At 40.9% G+C, this 20,181-nt stretch overlaps 2 protein-coding genes across 4 annotated transcripts; one reads left to right on the top strand and one right to left on the bottom strand.

The window, feature by feature from the left end:
- The first annotated feature begins 2,135 nt into the window (after positions 1-2,135).
- LOC5514497 (zinc metalloproteinase nas-7) lies at positions 2,136-12,451 on the top strand. 2 transcript variants are annotated; one of them, XM_048719662.1, is made up of 9 exons: positions 2,136-2,396; positions 3,621-3,719; positions 4,213-4,422; positions 5,415-5,532; positions 6,602-6,786; positions 7,487-7,708; positions 10,172-10,339; positions 11,877-12,060; positions 12,308-12,451. In XM_048719662.1, the coding sequence occupies exons 1-9, from the start codon at positions 2,330-2,332 to the stop codon at positions 12,357-12,359; spliced, it is 1,305 nt and encodes a 434-aa protein (XP_048575619.1). In that variant the 5' UTR covers positions 2,136-2,329; the 3' UTR covers positions 12,360-12,451. The 2 variants fall into 2 exon arrangements, with proteins under 2 accessions (XP_048575619.1, XP_032240023.2); XM_032384132.2 differs by having other exon boundaries at positions 2,142-2,396; positions 11,877-12,056.
- Positions 12,452-12,627: 176 nt separating this feature from the next.
- LOC5514480 lies at positions 12,628-19,616 on the bottom strand. 2 transcript variants are annotated; one of them, XM_032384134.2, is made up of 4 exons: positions 19,324-19,616; positions 18,339-18,378; positions 17,501-17,630; positions 12,628-16,950 (listed from the first exon to the last, which is right to left on the bottom strand). In XM_032384134.2, exons 3-4 carry the CDS (start codon positions 17,600-17,602, stop codon positions 14,125-14,127), a joined length of 2,928 nt encoding a protein of 975 aa, XP_032240025.2. In that variant the 5' UTR covers positions 17,603-17,630; positions 18,339-18,378; positions 19,324-19,616; the 3' UTR covers positions 12,628-14,124. The 2 variants fall into 2 exon arrangements, with proteins under 2 accessions (XP_032240025.2, XP_048575613.1); XM_048719656.1 differs by having other exon boundaries at positions 18,339-18,373.
- Positions 19,617-20,181: the final 565 nt, after the last annotated feature.

Here is a 20,181-nt window from a genome sequence, read left to right as displayed (position 1 = left end):
ACATAGCTAGGGGTTGTGTATGATGTCTGATATGCGGGATGACAATAGGGTACATAGCTAGGGGTTGTGTATGATGTCTGATATGCGGGATGACAATGGGGTACATAGCTAGGGGTTGTGTATGATGTCTGATATGCGGGATGACAATAGGGTACATAGCAAGGGGTTGTGTATGATGTCTGATATGCGGGATGACAATAGGGTACATAGCTAGGGGTTGTGTATGATGTCTGATATGCGGGATGACAATAGGGTACATAGCTAGGGGTTGTGTATGATGTCTGATATGCGGGATGACAATAGGGTACATAGCTAGGGGTTGTGTTGATCTCATGCAGGGTTGTACTACCGGTGTTTTTTACACTGTCTCTTGTGCATCCAAAATCATAATTTGTCATGGTTACTGACTTGTAATGCCCGGGGATGGGTATTGTAGGCTTTGTCATTTGTACAAGGGATATAGCAGGTGGACTTTGGTCTTGGACGGTTGTCAAAGGGCTAATCAAGCGGCCATGTGAGGTGGGCAATGCCTGGCTGGAGGGGATGTTATTATTTGTTTTCATCACTTCAAAAGATGGCAAAACAGGGTCTAATAACATGGTTTGGACATTAGCTTCGGCTCCCACAATCCCCTGGGTTGGGAGACTGTCAACATATGCAAGTATTGGGTTCATGGGTTCGAGATCAAAGGCTTCTAGCTCCGCTAGAGCAATTTCAATCTTAGCCTGAATTAACTCATCGTCATTTTGCTTTCTCAACTTGAGAAGTTCTAGCTGTTTTCTTTGCTTATCCAGTTCTAGTTCTCTGGTAAGCTGCCCCTCCTCTCGTTTAATTCTTTCGGCTATTTGCCGAGCTTTCAATCTGGCGATTGCAGTTTTCTTTCTTGCATTTGTTTTGGGTGTAATGTTTACCTCGCTTCCCGCTTCAGAGAAGGAGTCGTGTAGTGGTGAGATCGCTGGGATACTCATCCGGCTCGAAGGACCAATGTTCCCTCTACACGGGTAAAAATACGATCTTTATTTTCAACAATACCAGACACCGAACAAAGCGTCAACAAAACATGGCTTCTCTCGAAGAACTCTCTACTAACTTCGCGCCTCCGGGCGCCTTACAATTCTAAATAGTGGTCGCCGGACCGACCACCCCATGACCGCCTTGATTAAATTACCGCCAAATTACACAGGACCCCCATGACCACCTTGATTAAAGCCGCATTGTCATCAATTCACTTCCGGAGGTCCGACGCAAACCTCAACTTTTAAAAGACAAAAGAATCTATTAGAATCCAAGATATTTAACATGCCATCCGCTCTAAATTATCAATCACATCCTCGAAGAAACTTGCCATATACACATATATTTTGAAATATTTTTCGCGTTTTCCGTTAAAAATAATCGGAGATTGTAACGTAATCGACCGGAAGTAAACTGGTGACAATGCGGCTTTAAATTACCGCCAAATAAACACAGGACCGACCCATGACCCCATTGGATAAATTACCGCCAAATTACACAGGACCCCCATGACCGCCTTGATTAAATTACCGCCAAATTACATAGGACCCCCATAACCACCTTTATTAAATTGCCGCCAAATAAACACAGGACCCCCATAACCGCCTTGTTTAAATTACCGCCAAATTACATAGGACCGACTTGATGAAATTACCGCCAAATTACACAGGACCCCCATGACCACCTTTATTAAATTGCCGCCAAATAAACACAGGACCCCCATGACCGCCTTGATTAAATTACCCATTACATCAGGTTATGTTTTGCTAGTGTTTTAAAAAAAAGACGTCATAAGATAAAGGCCATGGGAGGGGTTTCATTATTATTATTATTATTATTATTATTATTATTATTATTATTATTATTTTTATTTTTATTCTTTTTTTTATATTGTCTGGCGACGTGAATTGTTTCTCATCATTTCCCTCAACTTTTTTGTGTTCCATTTACCATTTTCCTATTCTCATCATATTGATTATTATGGCAATGTCGTTTATTAATAGGTGTTGTAATTTGCTAATGTAGAATAAATATAGTGGTTGGACATTTACAGGTGCCGTTAGAAATTCAAAATTTTAACAGGTAACTCCAAGTCCAATAACAAAAAAACCTTTGTTTGAAATGAAAAATATTAATAATTGAAACTGAACAAGTTCAAGGGCCTCCCATTTAAAAACAAACGAACTCGTCGTTTATAACTTAAATACAAAGTTATTTGGAAATAATGATTTTTAAGGGCTGTAATCTTTTAGGTCATAGAAACTAATTGCAGCCTGTTGTATAGAAAAATTATTTGAGCTGCGCATTGGATAGAATGGAGAGTTTACTGGCTAGAAACGTTATATTTTGTGTACTGTTTATCTATCTTCACACAAAACAAGGTAGGTGATACTTTACTGTTTTTGTTTATCTATTTATGTTTGTTTTGTAAATGAGGCTATATATGCTAAGGTCTTTGTAAATAAAAACTGACGATTCGTTAAGTAAAGTCCTGACGGACTTCATCCCGTAAGGCTTCCGTTATATGTCAAGATTGTAAAATTTCACTTTACTAAAGCGCCTGCTAAATGTCTGGATCTTTTTTCCAAAAGAGAGCGCTTGAGAACAATAAATCGGATAAAGATTGTAATCTCGTTAATACTCTTAAATTTTTTGCTTGTAAATATTCTTAATCTTTTTCTCAAATAATAAGCAATGCACTAGACCACCATGTAAAAAGCTTTTCAACCACTTAACATCGATGACATTAGCATTAGCTGATTTTATGACCTTAAATACTTGATAAGGCTAGACCTATATACTCTTATTCTACTAAATCCTCAAACATGAAACAAATCGTGTTAAATAAAAATTCCTTTAATTTTACGCGGAAACCCTCGAGTACATAGTTCTTGGGCGCCAAAAAAGCAAAAAATAATTGAAGCGGAATCCCAATGGTATGTAATGTCCTAAGGGAGCGGTCATTAATTACTGGGGGGGGGGGGGGGGCAAGAGAGTCATTGTTGAAATTTAAATTTTATTCAGTTCACAATGTTTCCTACTATTGTATATCTAGTACCATATTGTTCAGGTACCAATCTTGTCTTTATATAAATAAATTTTGAGAAACCCTCTCATGGTTAACAGACAAAGCTGCCCGTTCAAATCAGTTTAACAAAACGAGACTTTAAAATGTTGCAAAACCTAGACTCAAATGTCGACGTAGTCGTTTTCAAGCGACACCAGTATTTGTTGTTTATATCTGTGTCACTCTTAAACTAGCGAAAGTGAAGATTCATACTTAAATCAAATAGGACAAAATTGCCATGCTAGCTGATCTATATTTTAGTAAAGGTTATATTCAGCTACACAAAGTGTTGAGGTGGTGGTGGTGGTGTGTGTGTGTGTGTGTGTGTGTGTGTGTGTGTGTGTGTGTGTGTGTGTGTGTGTGTGTGTTGGGGGGGGGGGGGGGGGTGCAAATTTTGACGGATTTGAGGGGAGGCCAAAATTTTTGAGCCCAGGGTTTTGCAAAATTGCCGCCTCCCCCCCCCCCCTAGTAATTAATGACCGTTCCCTAAGAGAAAGCCAGAAAAAACGGCAATTTTCAAATAGGATCTTGTTCACAGGTCAATCACATGCCCCACTTTACGACGGTACGGATGCGACCCTTCCCAGAAACCTTAGCAACAACACAATTACTGACAGGATACAACACAGTAATATGGGTGAGTAAGACACGAGGAAGCTGAATTCCCTGCCGTTATTACCGGGTTTCCAGTGCTCACCACAGGAATCCCAAACGACAGAACGCTATTGACAAAAGTCTTCTCCATTCTTTCTCTTCTCTCCCTCCCCCACCTCCGCCTCAATCTCGTCATTGATTTCGTGCCTTATTACGGCGTGTGACCGCGACGCCCTGGGTACTCGAGAATGAAGGTTTTCAAATTTATGCTATTTAAAATATCTTATGCGAACATTCTTTTTAGCGCAACCCGGTAGTTCAGGTGAACCACATTTTATTAAGAGTACATTTTTGAATCGCGCTTTTAACTAATTGTGAAAAACCTTAGTATCAAGCCCGTAGGGACACTAAGGAGAGAACTCCCCCTTTAAAAATGCCTGATATACTCGGGTTATGCAGAAAAAAATGACCATAAAAATGTATTCTTCAAGAGAGGAGAGACAATTTTTTTTAAACTTGGGCCGTTGCTTCAAAAGGTGAGGTAGATAATCACAACCACGCCCTGTTTGAGGGCGATGTCTCTCTAAATGCTGAGGACGAGAAAATAGTGGACAGGTCTGAGACGGGAGACGCCGGTAACGCTGAAGTGGAAGTTCAAGGCATTGTAGAGAAACGCAAGGCCGTCCGTCGACGCAGATACGTTTGGCAATCGCGCATAGTGCCTGTTCAAATGACGAGCGCTGTAGGTAAGTATGACATGTCCCCCCTTCTAAGTCCAACTTCCTATAAAGAATCAGGAGAGTGAGATTCGCGCTCCCTTCTACGTCCACTTTCTATTTAGAGTCGGGAGGGTAAGATTGGCTTCCCCCTTTCCAATTCAATGGACCATTAAGTCCATTAAAAAAAAAGGAGCATAAAAGCATTGAAGTGTTCCGATAAAGTACTAACACACATGCCTCCCCCTTCTAAACTTAGTTTCACATTAAACACTAGGAGGGTTAGAAGAGGGGATGCAATGTATTTATTGTTCACTCCTAGTTGCTACTGGCCTCGTCAAACAAGCTATCAAATTGATTTGAAGCATAAGCAAAATAGAAATAGATGTAATCAGTGCTAGATGTGATCTCATACTATAAACCCTTAATGTAGAAGTAGATAGCTCCTGTTATAAGGATGTCCAGCGGCCAGGATTTTTAACAGAAGGGGGCCCAATAGGCCTTTTCAAGGCATTTTTTCGTGTATTTTAGTCTCATACATGTCAATACATTTACTGATTTTTTTGGCTGCTGGAAGGGGGGGGGGGGGGGCTGGGTCATCCCCCTGGCTACGCCCCTGATATCTGTATGGGGTCCCAGTGTATAACACAAATCATGTAAATCTGTGAATACACAAGTCTTGACTTGACATATCAATCAATGGCTGTCGTTTTTCTAAATGGTCTAAAAGAGCCTGGGGCGAGCGTGCGGGAGACCTGTGATATTGTAAAACGTTAAGGGCTAGGCTCCATATCCAAGATGGCTGCCAGCAAAATAGTAGTAAACACGAATTCCTGCAAGTTTACTTGGAAATTCTCGACTTACAAAGCTCTAAAGCGAAAAAAAGCGAAAGAATGATTGAAGCGGACTCTCAAATATGGTATGTAATGCCTAATAAGCAAATGACCGAGCGAGCTAGAAAAACGACAGTTTTTAAAACAAGATTGACTAATATAATCAATAATTCACGTTTGATTTTTTAGCTCCTATGAGAAACTACATTCTCCAAGCAATGGCAGAGATTCAGCAGAATTCGTGCGTGCGCTTTCGGGATAGGCAACCAGAGGATCGCTACTTCATACGTTTCGTACGGAAGTTTGGGTAAGCAGTATAACCAGGATTTAGGTATGCTAGTCATACATACATAAATACATACATACTTTTTATTTGGTCCTTATACAGATTGTGTACATGGGATGAGTTCCAAATAAAATTAAGATTGTTTCACATGCGATGAAGGACTACAACTCTAATGTGCTTCGTACCGCAGTGATTTTGGCAATAAATTTTGCTATTATTTTTTGAAGTTTTGTCGGTGGATCTATGAAGAGGAGGAAGAGGTCATTTTCTGACATTCGATTAAACATTAATGTTTGTTGCCATTTGTATGTTTGGGGTCGGGAAGGTTCAGCCCTATTCGCCGAAAGGGGGTGTAGGAAACCTGCTATGCTATACTTCTACGCCCGCGAGGGGGTGGGTGGGGGGCATGGGGGAGAGGGGGTCGGGGAGGTTCAACCCTATTCGCCGGAAAGGGGTGAAGAAAACCTGCTATGCTATACTTGTACGCGCGCGAGGGGCGGGGAGGGGGTAACGAATACTTTAAAATGTTGCAAAACCTATACTCAAATGTCTTTGTTAAAATTGTCGAAGACATAGTCGTTTTCTAGCGACACCAGTATTTGTTTTTTTTATCTCTGTGCCACTCTTAAACTAGCGAAAGTGAAGGTTCATACTTTAATTAAAATAGGACAAATTTGCCATGCTAGCTGATCTATATTTTAGCAAAGTTTATATTCAGTTATACTCAGTATGTATATCAAGTCTCTGTGGTTTTATTGAATATAAAAATGTGGAGGTGGTGGTGGTGGTGGTGGTGGGGGGGTTGCAAATTTTTGGGCGTCCGGTCTAGGGGATTCACGATTTTTTGGGCTTGTTTGAGGGGGAGGGGGGAACTTTTGAGTCCAGGGTTTTGCAAAATTGCCGTCCCCCCCAGTAATTAATGACCGCTTCCTAAATACACTTAAATCCTATTTATAATAAACTAAATGAACTGACCCTAATAATACCGTTCGACCTTGGCGCGCGTTGTCTCTTGCGACACTTACAGTATACTAATGCATGACTAAATACCAGACTAACAGCGTCTGTGATCTCATTTGCCTCGATAAAGGTGCTGGTCTCCTGTTGGTCGACAGGTCGGGACGACAGGAGGTCAGGAGCTTTCATTAGGTCCCGGATGTGAGGATCCAGGGATCATTCTGCACGAGCTGATGCATGCACTCGGCTTCTGGCACGAGCAAGCGAGGACCGACAGGGACCAGTTCATCAACGTGCTCTGGGAAAATGTCTTGCCAGGTATACCTGTGGTGTGAGGCGACCGTTGGTGCTGGGTACTAGATAGCAATGAAAACATCAATGTATTCGGCGAGAATTGCATGCCAGGTATACCTGTGGTGTGAGGCGACCGTGGGTGCTGGGTACTAGATAGCAATGAGTACATCAACGTATTCGGGGAAAATGTCATGCCAGGTGTACCTGTGGTGTGAGGAAACCGTGGGTGCTGGGTACTAGATAGCAATGGGTGCACTAGATTGACAACGTAAACATTACGCATTCTGTAATGTATGCATACTAGGAGGCCCAGGTGTTTTTTGGGCGCTGGCTGTGATGGCTGTAAAATCATCCCCGTAGAGATTGCCTGTTGCATGTAGCGACTTGCGGGACTGGTTCTAGACTTTGTACTGGCAGAATGGCGCCCCGACCGTTTACCTGTGGTATAGGGCTGGGGACTAAATAAATTCGCCAAGCGCCTTACAGATTGCCTTGCCTTTTTCGATCGAGAATAGTTGGGATGCAAACATTTAGACATGAATCAATTTCCGTGATACTGTCTTTTAATTTAAAATTCTCATTATTTTTAAAAATAGTACTTTCCCTTTATAAAATAGTTGCAACTGAAATCATTTCATTTTTTAAGGGTTTTATAGCCTGGGAAACAACGAGCCTACGGGTTACGTAACTTTTAATAACATGACATTTGTTTTTTTACTCACAGGCCAACAGAAAAATTTCAATAGATGGAATGGGCGTAAACTTGATTTCGTGGGACAAGCCTATGACTTTACTAGCGTGATGCATTATGGGAATACTGCATTCTCCAAAAATGGCAAACCGACGATGATATCAATCAAGGACCCGAACCTTCAGTTTGGGGCCACAAGGTCTACTTTAAGCGATACCGACAAGATACAGCTTAACGCATTGTACGATTGTGAAGGTCAGCTTGCCTTTCTTTCAATGTCTGTCCGTTTTTCCGTACGTTTGAATATTTGTCTGTTTTTTTTGTACGTCCGTTTTTCTGTTTTTCGATCTTGCTTTCTGTTCTTCCATCTTTCTTTTTGTTTTTCCAACTTTTTTTTATTTCTTTCTATCTATCTATCTTTCTTTCTTTCTTTCTTTCTTTCTTTCTTTCTTTCTTTCTTTCTTTCTTTCTTTCTTTCTTTCTTTCTTTCTTTCTTTCTTTCTTTCTTTCTTTCTTTCTTTCTTCCGTCCATTCTTTTGCCTATCTGTTCGTCTGTCTACCTGTACGTTCCCCAATCTTTATGAGCCCCTGGTTTATTTTAATTCAGGTCCGAATATTCTTTGGGAAAAGTTCCCACCCTAGGTTTAGAACATAGGGTCTTTTTGGATGGCAAGTTTCTGGTATTTCTAGTATTCCTTAGTATTTGTTTGGTATGAAATTTGACGGAGACGGCAATAAGAACGGCGCGCGCGGTTGCGCATATTCCAAAACGACCGTTGACGTTCCTTACGGCGCGTAGAACGGGCAGAATCCTATTGTGTTTAGCGTCATCTAGCTTTCTCAGGGATAACGAGATTAGTATCAAATGCATGGTTGCGCTTTAACGATAACGTGTCTGATTGGCTATTTTTCCTTTCAATCAACTAATGTTTTTGGCTGATGAATAATGTAGTCAGAGGCAGGCTTGACAGGGGGCTAAACGAGCTCTGAAAAGAGCTCCCTGTCAAGCTGCGCTCTTGAGCTCGTATTCTATCTAGCGCGCTAAGATTTGAATTTGAGAGTCATTTTCGATGTGAGAGCTTTTTGTTTGCACGAGTCGAGGCTATAGAAATGTTTATACACGCTTGGTTTAATAGGATTAATAGCGAAGATAATTCGTTTGCTCGTTTCGGCCTGTTTCTCTGTAAGTGATGTTCGGTAATGGGGGACTTTCGCTAAGACATAACCTGACCTTTCTGGGCGGTAAATTCAAACCAAAATAAACACAGAATTGAATGCGCCCGTCATACCAGAAAACGAAGAAAAACTAAAATCATTAAATGAAACTAAACCCTTTCTGAAAAAAAAAAGCTGGAATTTTTTGGAAGCGCTGAATAAGTTGTTTTTGTTACCGTTATTTTGCTGCTAAAAGCCTGAGCGCGCGCTCGTTTGCCACCCAAACAATCACGTGATCTCTTAGCGCAAGTCCCTGAGTTAGAGCGTTGCGTGATCGGGCAAATGACACTAGATTCTGCGCGATAATAAGAAATGCCGTTCTAGATTTGCCGTCAAGGCCCGTACCCAGGATTTCTCTTGAGGGGTGGGGGTGGGGGAGGGGGGTGCGAAATCCAAAAAAGTGGACCTATTTTTTCTGGGTTGGGGGGTGGGGAGGGGGTACCATTTCTGATAAAAGGGATTTTATGCCATTCTAATGCCACGTTTCTTATCGGATTTGGCTACAAAATGTTTGACTTTTAGATTTATACACAGATCGATTAGAACGCCTTTTTTTATCTAGTTCGCTTATGCTTTATGGTTTTGCCTACAAATGGCATGTTTTTTTTTTTTGCGAACCGAAAGTGGACTTTCCCTCCTGGGTACGGGCCTGTTATTAGTTTTAGGGATAGATGTTCAATTGTGACATCGGATTACTCGTTTTTTTTGTTGGTATTATATTCTAAGTTGAGGGAACGGTTTACGAAAACCACTCACGCGGTCAAAACTCGGAAAGTTGTTCTCTGTATTAGCACATGGTGAGCATGGGAGGGTTACGTGGGGGAGGGGGTGGGGTGTTTGCGTATCAGTACCCTGCATTGGCCCATGTTGAATACGGGGGGGGGGGATGGGGGTTAGGAGAAGGTGTTATAGGGGGGGGGGGGGCGCTGGGTGCCAATGGTGAGAAAGAGATGAAAGCGACATTGATTGATTTAGTTTTCTTACTGTTAACTGCCATACGATTTAATGTAGCTCATTTATGCACCTGCAATCCACAGGAAACCTAAAAATGTTCTTTTGGGGTTAGTAAGGTAGTGAGGTTAGTAAGTAAAAAAAAGAAAAAAAAACGTTGATTGCCGACGATCGACTAGTTCGCTTATGCTTTATGGTTTTGTCCTACAAATGAAACGTTTTTTGCGGACCGGAAGTGGACTCTCCGCTACTGTGGGTACGGGCCTGCCGTCGCAGACGACAACGCCGTCAGCAATTCGTAAGCGCACTTCCCGTTCTTCATGCCGTTCGCCATCGTCTTTGCGTAAGGTCCCTATTTAAATCTAAGTACCCCCTTTACCTGTGCACTTTCTCTTACGAAAAAAAAAACTTGCAATCTTCTGTGGCAGCCAATTTCAATATGCCCCAGGAAGCCTCGTTCTCTACTACCACAGGCATTCATGCGTGCTTGGTTCAGTCTCCGATAGACCATTTAGATGAAGTTCAACAAATGTTTGATATGTTTGTTAACAGTATCCGGAGGGGGATGGAGCCATTGGTCGAACTGGGGTCCATGTGACGAAAAGTGCGGGAGACTAAGAGAGAGGTTCTGCACTTCAAAGGACCGCAGCAAATGCCCAAATGCCAACGAAAATGGTGTAGAGCTAGCAGAGGGCAAATGTCAACAGGATGAATGTTATGGTAAGCTATGGTAAAAAAAATTGTGCATAAAGTGTATAGTAAGGATATTCATGTCGCCCATGATGCCAATGATGTTGATCATTGTAATGATGATGGTGAAGATTATGCTCAGCTCATGATTTTAATAATGATTATGCTGATAACGCGTTTAATGATACAATGAATGGTTTTGATTACTATGGCATTGATGACGATTGATTTTGGAAATGGCGTGGTTACTGATGAGCTGAAAAAACAATGATACGAAGATGGCAACAATGATACGAATAATACGAAGATGGCAACAATGATACGAATTATACAAAGATGCTAACAATAATACGAATAATACGAAGATGGCAACAATGATACGAATAATACGAAGATGGCAACAATGATACGAATTATACAAAGATGCTAACAATGATACGAATAATACGAAGATGGCAACAATGATACGAATTATACGAAGATGGTAACAATGATACGAATAATACGAAGATGGCAACAATGATACGAATAATACGAAGATGGCAACAATGATACGAATAATACGAAGATGGCAACAATGATATGAATTATACGAAGATGGCAACAATGATACGAATTATACGAAGATGGCAACAATGATACGAATAATACGAAGATGGCAACAATGATACGAATAATACGAAGATGGCAACAATGATACGAATTATACGAAGATGGCAACAATGATACGAATAATACGAAGATGACAACAATGATACGAATAATACGAAGATGGCAACAATGATACGAATTATACGATGATGGTAACAATGATACGAATAATACGAAGATGGCAACAATGATACGAATAATACAAAGATGGCAGGGGTTGTAACTTCAGGCTCCTTCTCCTACATAATAATTTTTCATACATCTTTGCAGTTCAGCGCCCCCCCTCCTCCCCCTTCATCGCGATATAATTTCACTTAATTAAAAGCCCCCTTTTCAAAAATACGCTGCGTGGTGATAGCTTGTCTTTATACTGTACTCCTTGTTCTTGTTATTTGCTAGTAAACTTCAGTAATCCACTCTTTCCTGCACTCCCCGTTCCTGTTCTTTCGTTTGTAAGTTATCAGTAATCCATTCTTTCCTGTAGTCCCTGTTCCTGTCATTTTTAGTTAGCTCATCAAGTAATCCATTTTTTTCTGAAATCCCCCTTCCTGTTCATTTGTTAGCAAGATCTCAGTAATCCACTTTTTCCTGAAGTACCCCTTCCTGTTCATTTGTTAGTAAGCTATCAGTAATCCACTCTTTCTGTATTCCCCGTTCCTGTTCATTTGTTAGTAAGCTATCAGTAATCCACTCTTTCTGTATTCCCCGTTCCTGTTCATTTGTTAGTAAGCTATCAGTTATCCACTCTTTCTGTATTCCCCGTTCCTGTTCATTTTGTTAGTAAGCCATCAGTAATCCACTTTTTCCTGTAGTCTCCCTTCCCTGTTCATTATTTGTCATGCTAGCGTTAACTCGTTCTTTCCTTTAGTCCCTGTCCCTATTTCATAAGCTATCATTTATCTTCACTTTCCTGCAGTCCCCGTTCCTGGTCATTGGGGTCGATGGGCGGCTTGGGGCAAGTGCAGTCGTACATGTGGGCGTGGCTATCGGTTAAGGTCACGTGTGTGTGATAACCCTACGCCTCAATATGGAGGCAAGCTGTGCCAGGGCTCTATTGCTGAAGTAGAGGAATGCTCGGTGAAAACGTCATGTACAAGTAAGTCATTGACATCCTAGTCCCTGTGGGATTCCTGTTGTTATCTGTAAGGCAAGAGAGACAGGGGAGAGCCATCCCAGAAATGGCGTCCTATGACGTCACAACTCTTTCTAACCACAGGAAGCCCAATCAAATGGCAATAATATAAATACGTATCTTCCTATTCAAGAACATTCAAACTTTTGTTTGTGTACCATAAAGAAGACAAGAAAATCAAGGGTTGTTTGTGATTGTTTTCTTTTTTTTGACAGAAAAGAAAAGCTTGTTATGGGATGTCGCTGGGAAAAAGAAAAAGCGACGTAGATGGAGAATCCTCGCGAAATAGAACAGTGTATAGGCAATGTATTTTAAAGCTGATTTCATATTTCAGTATGGAAAATAAATATTTTTACTCATTTTGACTGTCATCTATTACTCAATAGAAAAATTAGCCATAGATCTCGATCAAAAGGAGAACAGCAAGGAAGATCTCTCTCGTATCTGTCATTTTATATCTTGAATAGTCAGAAACAATTTGACAATAATACATCGAATAGAAAAAAATAACAAAAATTAAACACAAAATAAGTAATACAATGAAAGTATTTATTCAATTTGACGTGTTATACACATACGTTAATATCCATTTCTTCAATGACTCTATAGGTCCTTGGACCTAGTCGTTATAAAGGTGATGTATTCGATTAAATAAATTAGTTATTCCACAGGGAGCTCACCTTTACGGTTTCAATAAAGTTTATTTGTTACTGTGCAGTGACACGTGAAAAATGCTGGGCTTCCTGGCCAATGGGAGAGCACCCCAGCGTCAGGCTTGGAAACCACAGAGACATGCAAACTGAACTCCAAACTAAACTCAAACATGGTGGTAAAGGGTATTTTCGTGAAACGAGATTTTGTCATTTTTCACTGTCGAGAAACGTGAAATCGTCCCTTTCGACGACCGTGAAACGTGATTTGACGATTTAAAAGGCCATTTTTCGGTCCGTGAAACGACGTGACATAGCCATTTTGCCCGGTCCGCGAAACGTGATCCATACCCCCCTTTACCACCCAGCTCAAACCGTATAGGTGAGTTCCCTGTGATTGTGATACAGTATGAGCGAGGGAACCCTCATCCTGTCCATAATTCATCATGCTTATTTCCTCATCAAGTTAGAAAAGGCGGTGCCCTGTCTCAATTTCATACGGAATTCAAATAGAAGCACGTGAATCCAGCCTGCGTGAATCATGAAAGAATCGTCTAAATTCAATCCATTCTACATCCATCTGAATAACAATCGACTTATCGTGACTCGTATATACTTTTAAGTCATAATAAAATATCTTATAACTCTTAGATATAATGTTAATTCGCTATTGACTGATTACAATTTAACCCGCAACGAGGGAGAAGGGATTGTTGGGAGCCTGGGTACCAATGACTCTCCCATTGAATCAAATATAAGCCCCCTCTAACACTCGATGGGAATCACTAATTTGATTTTTACGAAGACCTCGGTGCGGATGAAAAGTGAAATTAGCCAGCAATGTGGTCCTAGTCGTGGAACAGGTTCTCGTGCTGATAATGTGTCTTTAGCGTCGCAATATCACCGAGGCTAGTGGTGATGGTCAAATTTGATGCTATTTACAATAAGTTTAAATAGATTTTCTTGACAACAATAAATGTCATCACGTGTTTTATATAGTTTTCGAGGTTAAAATAATCGATTTTGTAAGATCAATCCCTATACCTTCTAAAGAGAATCGATCACTACATCTTCTGAAGAGACCATTCTATAGTAATCTGTGACTCAAAAACAACACTCTACTTCTCTTCTACACTCTAACAATATCTTCACGCCTTCCCCATCAAAAGGGGTGTGAACACAGCTAACAAAGCCGTTCGAGTAACGTTTTCTTTTCGATTTCTCGTAAAAATTTTCTTCGTATTCTTGTACAAGTTTCTTCTACGTTTACTTGTACAAATTTCTTCTTCGTTTTCTTGTGCAAATTTCTTCTTTCGTTTTCTTGTACTAATTTCATCTTCGTTTTCTTGTACAAAATTCTTTACTAGAGTGGCCCGGCCTTTTTAAACTTCAATTTCCATTTCCTCCACTCCCTTCTCTTCCTCACCGACCCCCTCCTCGTGCGCGCTTCGCACATGTCTGTTCATCACGCCCGATTGGCGAAACGTCTTGCTGCAATGCGGGCACTGAAATGGCCGCTCACCAGTATGAGTGCGCAGATGGTCTGTCAGGTGATCTTGACGTCCGAATGACTGTTCACATTCCGGTTCCGTGCACCGGTATGGTCGCTGACCGCTATGAAGTAGCTCGTGCCGAGCAAGACTTCGTGAGTGGCGAAAACTCTTTCCACACTGATCGCATTGGAAGACCTTGTCGGAGTGCGTGCGCACGTGAACGGCTAGTCGCGATCGTCGCGGGAATGTCATGGGACACTTCGGACACTTAAAGGACCCCTCGTGCAAGCGCATGTGCATTAGAAAGGTCTCCTCGCTGTCGCATTTTCTGGGGCACTCTTCGCATTGAAAGTAGTGCTCTTCAGTATGGACGCGAAAGTGAATGTTTAAGGCACGGCGGGTAGTGAACTGTCGGTCACAGCCATGGCAGTGGAACGGTGTATCTGCGTGCTTGAGCTGCCGATGTTTGTTGAACTGACGTCGCTCTACGAATTTTTCATCACACAAGTCGCAGGCAAAAATGAGGGATCTAGCATTCATAGTTTCTACCAGTAGTTTTTGGCTCAGCTGGTCCAGAGAATGAGAGAACGACATCTTGCACTCCTCGCAGTCTGTGATTAGGCCTCCGTCATGTGAGTGACTGTGGGGGGTGGGGGCGGGAATTTTATTCAATACGTTGGAGATAATTCCGTCTGGGATAGCTTTTGGGGAGTTTCCTTTGTCTTCTACATTAGTCTGGTTCTCATTTAGTGTTGTCGCATTTTTAGTAGTCTCTGCCTCGAATAAGGTTTTTGCTGTCAACTTAGTGCACTCGTTGTTTTGAAAATGACAATGTGATGGATTTCTCACCTCGTATGGCCCAGATTTTCCTTTACTTCCATATTCTATTACTTCTGGTAAACGCTCTGAATCGTCCACAATAATCACATGGTTATTAAAAGTAGTTCCTATATCAGGCTTTGACTCTTGATTCCTAGGTAACTGCTGTCCTATTTGTTTATTTTGAATTATTTTTTCTGGCACCAAATTACTGGTTGAATCCCTTTGGTTTGATTGATCGGGATTGACATGTTTATCACCTTCAGAGAGTACAGATCGCTCTGTGCTATTTCCTAAGTAAGGTATTGACACTTTGGTCAAATTCACGGTTGCTTTTAGTTCATTTTTTAAAACATTGTTTTCTGAAGTTAGGTATGGGAGTTTAGCTTTCTTCTTAGGTTTTGATGGCCCGTTGTCAGATTGGTTCAGCTTTTCTAGCAACTCTTGAAAACTTCGGTTACATTCCGTGCAGTCGTCTGTGGACCTAGAAGAGCTGGCGGAATGGTGATGGTGTTTTGGAAGGGCCGACATAAGGCCGGGTACCTGGTGTGGGGATTTTGAACCCTCCTCTTCGCAAGCTATGGACGGGTCTTGTTGTCCAGATGGTAACGCACCACTAGGAACCTGTTCTGTGTGAATTGGTCTTTCCGGTATAACAGGTGGAACAAAGTTTGCATTAGTTGCAGGCCCTCTGGTTCCTGCAAGACCGGACGCACCAGATGAAGTAGAGACTGCAGTGTTAACGAAAGGAGGCGATGGTGTGTTGGTCGATGAGTACTGTGTGAAGACCGGTACAATATGGTTAAGATTAGACCTAACATTTTGTGCGATGTTATGTGTTTTCATCTCATCAGAAGTTAGGGGACTAGCCAGTGAGAACGCGTTTAGTATAATAGGAGACTCTTTTGAGTTAGCTGCTTTATGGTGCAAGGCTTCAGCTTGCGGTTTGGTTTGCTCTCTTCTGGCTTCTTCCAAAATTGCTTCGACCGTTTTTGCGAGGATAAACTCCTGGTTCGCACCTCTGGACGTCTTTTTCGCTGCAACTGGGTATCGCTCTAAACACCTAGAATCTATCCGAGAGCTTTCGTTTGTCATCTGTGGCGATACAGAATGTGATAACGGTTTTCTTTCTGTTTGTATGTCAACTCCTAATGTCTTTGTGATAACAACATCACCGGCTTCGTCATGTTTGATACCGTTCTGTGCACGATTCTCTAGCTGCGAGCTGGGCTCTGTTTCTCTTTCGATATGAAAACGCAATTCATTGTGTGAAACTATATCTTGATTAAATCTAGTCTCCTCTTTTTCAATTCTAAGAGCTGTCCCATCGTAGGACGCGACCACCTCGGCTCCATAATGCCCATCAGTCCCATTTCTTGAACTCTGCACTTTTTCCAGGAAATCCTTCAGGGCGGTTGTCTTTACAGCTCGCTTCCTCACAGTATTTTTCTTGGATTGACTCTTCCATCGCGTCAATTCTCGTTCTATCTGGAATTCATGGTTCAAGCGGTGTTTGTTAAGAGTTCTTTTGTCCAGGAAGTTTACCCCGCAATGATCACAAGTGAAGATTTTCACTGTCTTAGATAATAACGTCTTTTCCAGGAACTGCTGGTTTATTCGGTTGAGGGATTCGGCAAAGTTTCGTTTACATTCTTCACAATTTGTCGACCTTCCTTTGCAGCTGTGTGAAGTTCCCATAGCCTGTGCCGGAAGAACTACGGGGGGAAGCTGGGGGGGATTTGATGGGTTACCTGTGGATAGGCTAGCTAATGATTCTGGGGCTGACTCAACAGGCAGCGCCTTTTGAGGTTGATTTTGTGCATTTTGTAAAGCCATGGAGCCATGAAGTCCTGGCGAAGGTGAATTTTCTAAGTCTTTTTGATCATCTTTGATTTTCTAGAGAAAAAAGAACATTAGGCTCTTAGTGCAGGTAACACAGTGGCATCCCATCAACTCGAACCCTGTTGAAGGGGAATGAAATAGATCAAGTTATCCGAGTAGAAATAACTGGAAATTAGTCTCTAGAGAGCTTGAAATCAGTTCCAGAAAGCAGAGGGGTTAAATTATCTGGGTTCTACTATAATAACTTAAAATTTAGGGGCGTACTTGGGAGAAAAAGGCAGAACAAACAGCCCCTTAGCTGCCAAAAAAATCTTATTTAAGGATTATCCATATGATAACTATAACTCGGTGACCCCCTTAAGCAAATCCTGAGTATGCACCTGTAAATAGAAAATACATGGTACTATCCTGGCAAAGGTAATGTTTTCCTCTCATTACAAATAATCTAAATTAAATCTGGCTTATTTTGCAAAATCGGGACATTCTTCTACCAGACAGTTTGTTCAGCTGTCTGCCCATTCATCCTTCCATCTTCCCCTTTGTCTGCTCATCTATCTGTCTGTCTGCCCAAAAATACTTACCAGTTGCATTAACAACATCTCACCTCTTCAACAAGTTTCTTCTCTCCTGTTTTGGGGTTGAAGTAGTACAGGATTTTCCCTGACTTGAAGTCAACAGCACAAACAAGATCCTCTTCTCCAGACATTATGCCTTTCAATGGGGTTACAGCCAGCCTAGAAAAATATAAGTGCTGATATGTTTAAACATTTTCATGATTTAAGGCTTTACATATTTAAGGAGCTTGCATACAATGCACACCTGCATATAATCCGCACCCCAATTTGCAAGGCCTAAAAAAAGTGTTTTGCATGTTCACAATTCGGTACACCTTAGGACTTCACACTCCTACTTGTTGCATTCACTTTATTCTGCTCAGATAGCTAGAAATATGGCATGATATCCAGGGTTTGGGGGTTCGGAAGAACCCCTCATTTGACTGGAAGGTCTACTCTAATGAAAGAAAATCAAGAACCTCTGCGAGCCCTCCCTCCACCTCCCACTCCACTCAAAATCCTTGTTATTGGTTTGCTTGGTACAATTTGTTTTCACAACTGAACTATACCATGCCTGTCAACATTAAGACCTAAAAACACTTCGATTGGGCTTTGCTTTTTTTGGCTGGGTTTTTATAGTGCAAATGTGGGAGATTCAGCTTTAAAAACAGGTGACATTTCAGGAAAAATAGCAGGCAATTCTAAGTAAAAATCAGTTGATTTTGCATTCTATGCAGGCGATCTTTTAAACCCAATGTCAAATGACACCCTGCTTATGCAAGTGAATGACAGCAATGTGAATCAGGCACAAATGAAAGGCTTGCTAAAGCAAAACAAAAGTCAACTTAAAAAAAGATTATTGCATAGATGACATGTCACTTTTCTCACCTTGCCTTACTTTGTTTCTTTTGCCATGTGTCAGCCTAATCTAAAATAGAAATACTTATCATTGGCCAATTATATATAGATTCTACAGTATTCATATATACACAGTTAGTAAAAGAAACCATTCACAATAAAAAATGGAATTGTTTTTTCTGGCAAGCAATATTTTCCATTCACATGGAAACATCAAAAACATGTATAAACAAGTACCAGTAATCATATCCACAGTATAACACATGTCTTCTGTCTAGAAAAAGGAAATACTTATTTCACATTGTTGGAATGTGCTTGTGAAAAGTCAGTGTGAAAATAAGGTGGAAACAGCAGAGTATTAGATATGTAACTCCATCTAGGGAGATATCCATACAATAAAAGACATGTTACAATAAAAATGTATGTATGTCTCTGGAAAAATGGATTTTTAGAAAACCCGGAAAATTGAAATAAAATGATGATCCATGTATTTTTTGTAAATATTGTGTAGAGAAATAAGAATAAAAGCTGCAAATATAATATTATATTTAATGCTTATTTTCGGTCCAAAATTCACTTGCATGTCATGGAAGTATGTTTTGCCCAATCAAACAATAGCTAGAAACAAATAGCTAGAAACGAGCATATATAATCAGGCTGCGTACAATTTCTTTGTATGTCAGTCTAGTCAGGTGAACAGTGAATTTTAATTTTTTTTATTCTTACGGATTCCTCACAAACAACAAGAATTAGTAAATATAAAAGCTCAATGAAAGTTAAATTGAAGTCAAACAGTCGAGGATATCTTATACAGTCAAATTTGAAATTTTGTAATAATGAATGTGTTTTTTTTGTGACTTGAACGCACGCCCTTAGTAAAATGCAAATTATGTTCAAGCAATTCGCTTTCAATTTCATTATTTTTTTTGTTTAAAATAAAAGCAAAATGGCAAAATCCAGGCACAACCTCCTAAGATGTCAAAATACATCATGCTATACTGAGTAAATAACTCACCTCAGAAAGCGATGCCGTGAAAGCGATGAAGACAACATCAAAGCATTAGGAAACAAAGGCTTGTTCACCCGTGCCACCGATCTAAGAATGCCCATCAAATTTATACGAATCTTCTTGCTTTAAAACCTTTCACATCCTCCTAGATACTATTCATACGTGGCGTAGGGCGAAAAGTCGTGATTTGGGGTCAATTTAGATAGCCGTTTGCTGTAAATTTTGGTTGGAATAAATTGATTGACTGCGAATAAACAACACGAATTACCGACGCCGAAATGCACTCTTGCGTAGCACTGGGCCGAGAACAATGGTATTGTTTGAGCGTACCACAGGAATACCAACAATACCATCGCATATGACGCGTAAACAGCAGTATCAAATGCTATGAAGGAAACAGCAGAAATTCAGATGGATTTCCGGTAAAAAGAGCATTACGCTGATCAATTTACGAGTCGTTTATTTCAACTGAAATTTTGAAAAAAAGCCGCCCGATTCATACGTCAAAATCCAATTGTCTATTTGTGTCGCACTAAACATTCGTCAAAGTCGTAAGACAAGTGTCTAAGCGAGCTTGTAAGGCCTAACAGGATTGGCTAGATTATCTAATCATTGTTGTATCGTATGCTATTGTATGTATGTCTGTGGTGCACCAATCCATTTTGGTTAAATCTTTTGATTGCTTCTGCATGACCTAGTCGTAATTGATCTTGCTGCTGGGGAAAGAACGAGGGAACCTGCCCCCTGCGGGTGAGAAACACGGCCTGTGGGGGGGGGGGGGGGGGGGGGATACGGCAGCATACACTCCCAACGTTAAGCGGGAAAGGGGTGACATTGCCGGTGTATGTGTTGGGGGGGGGTGAC

Source organism: Nematostella vectensis, chromosome 12 (genome assembly GCF_932526225.1).
Source record: "Nematostella vectensis chromosome 12, jaNemVect1.1, whole genome shotgun sequence".
Classification (NCBI taxonomy): Eukaryota; Metazoa; Cnidaria; class Anthozoa; order Actiniaria; family Edwardsiidae; genus Nematostella; species Nematostella vectensis.
The sequence above is the reverse complement of the archived record's forward strand: the minus strand, read 5'-3'. Positions and strand labels throughout refer to the sequence as shown.

Coding starts and splice junctions, on each gene's coding strand:
- LOC5514480 (XM_032384134.2), bottom strand. CDS start 17,602: ATGTCTGGAGAAGAGGATCTTGTTTGTGCTGTTGACTTCAAGTCAGGG. Junction 16,951..17,500: donor AGAAGAAACTTGTTGAAGAG/GTGAGATGTTGT, acceptor TTTTTTCTCTAG/AAAATCAAAGATGATCAAAA.
- LOC5514497 (XM_032384132.2), top strand. CDS start 2,330: ATGGAGAGTTTACTGGCTAGAAACGTTATATTTTGTGTACTGTTTATC. Junction 10,340..11,876: donor TCAACAGGATGAATGTTATG/GTAAGCTATGGT, acceptor ACTTTCCTGCAG/TCCCCGTTCCTGGTCATTGG. Junction 12,057..12,307: donor GGTGAAAACGTCATGTACAA/GTAAGTCATTGA, acceptor TTTTTTTGACAG/AAAAGAAAAGCTTGTTATGG.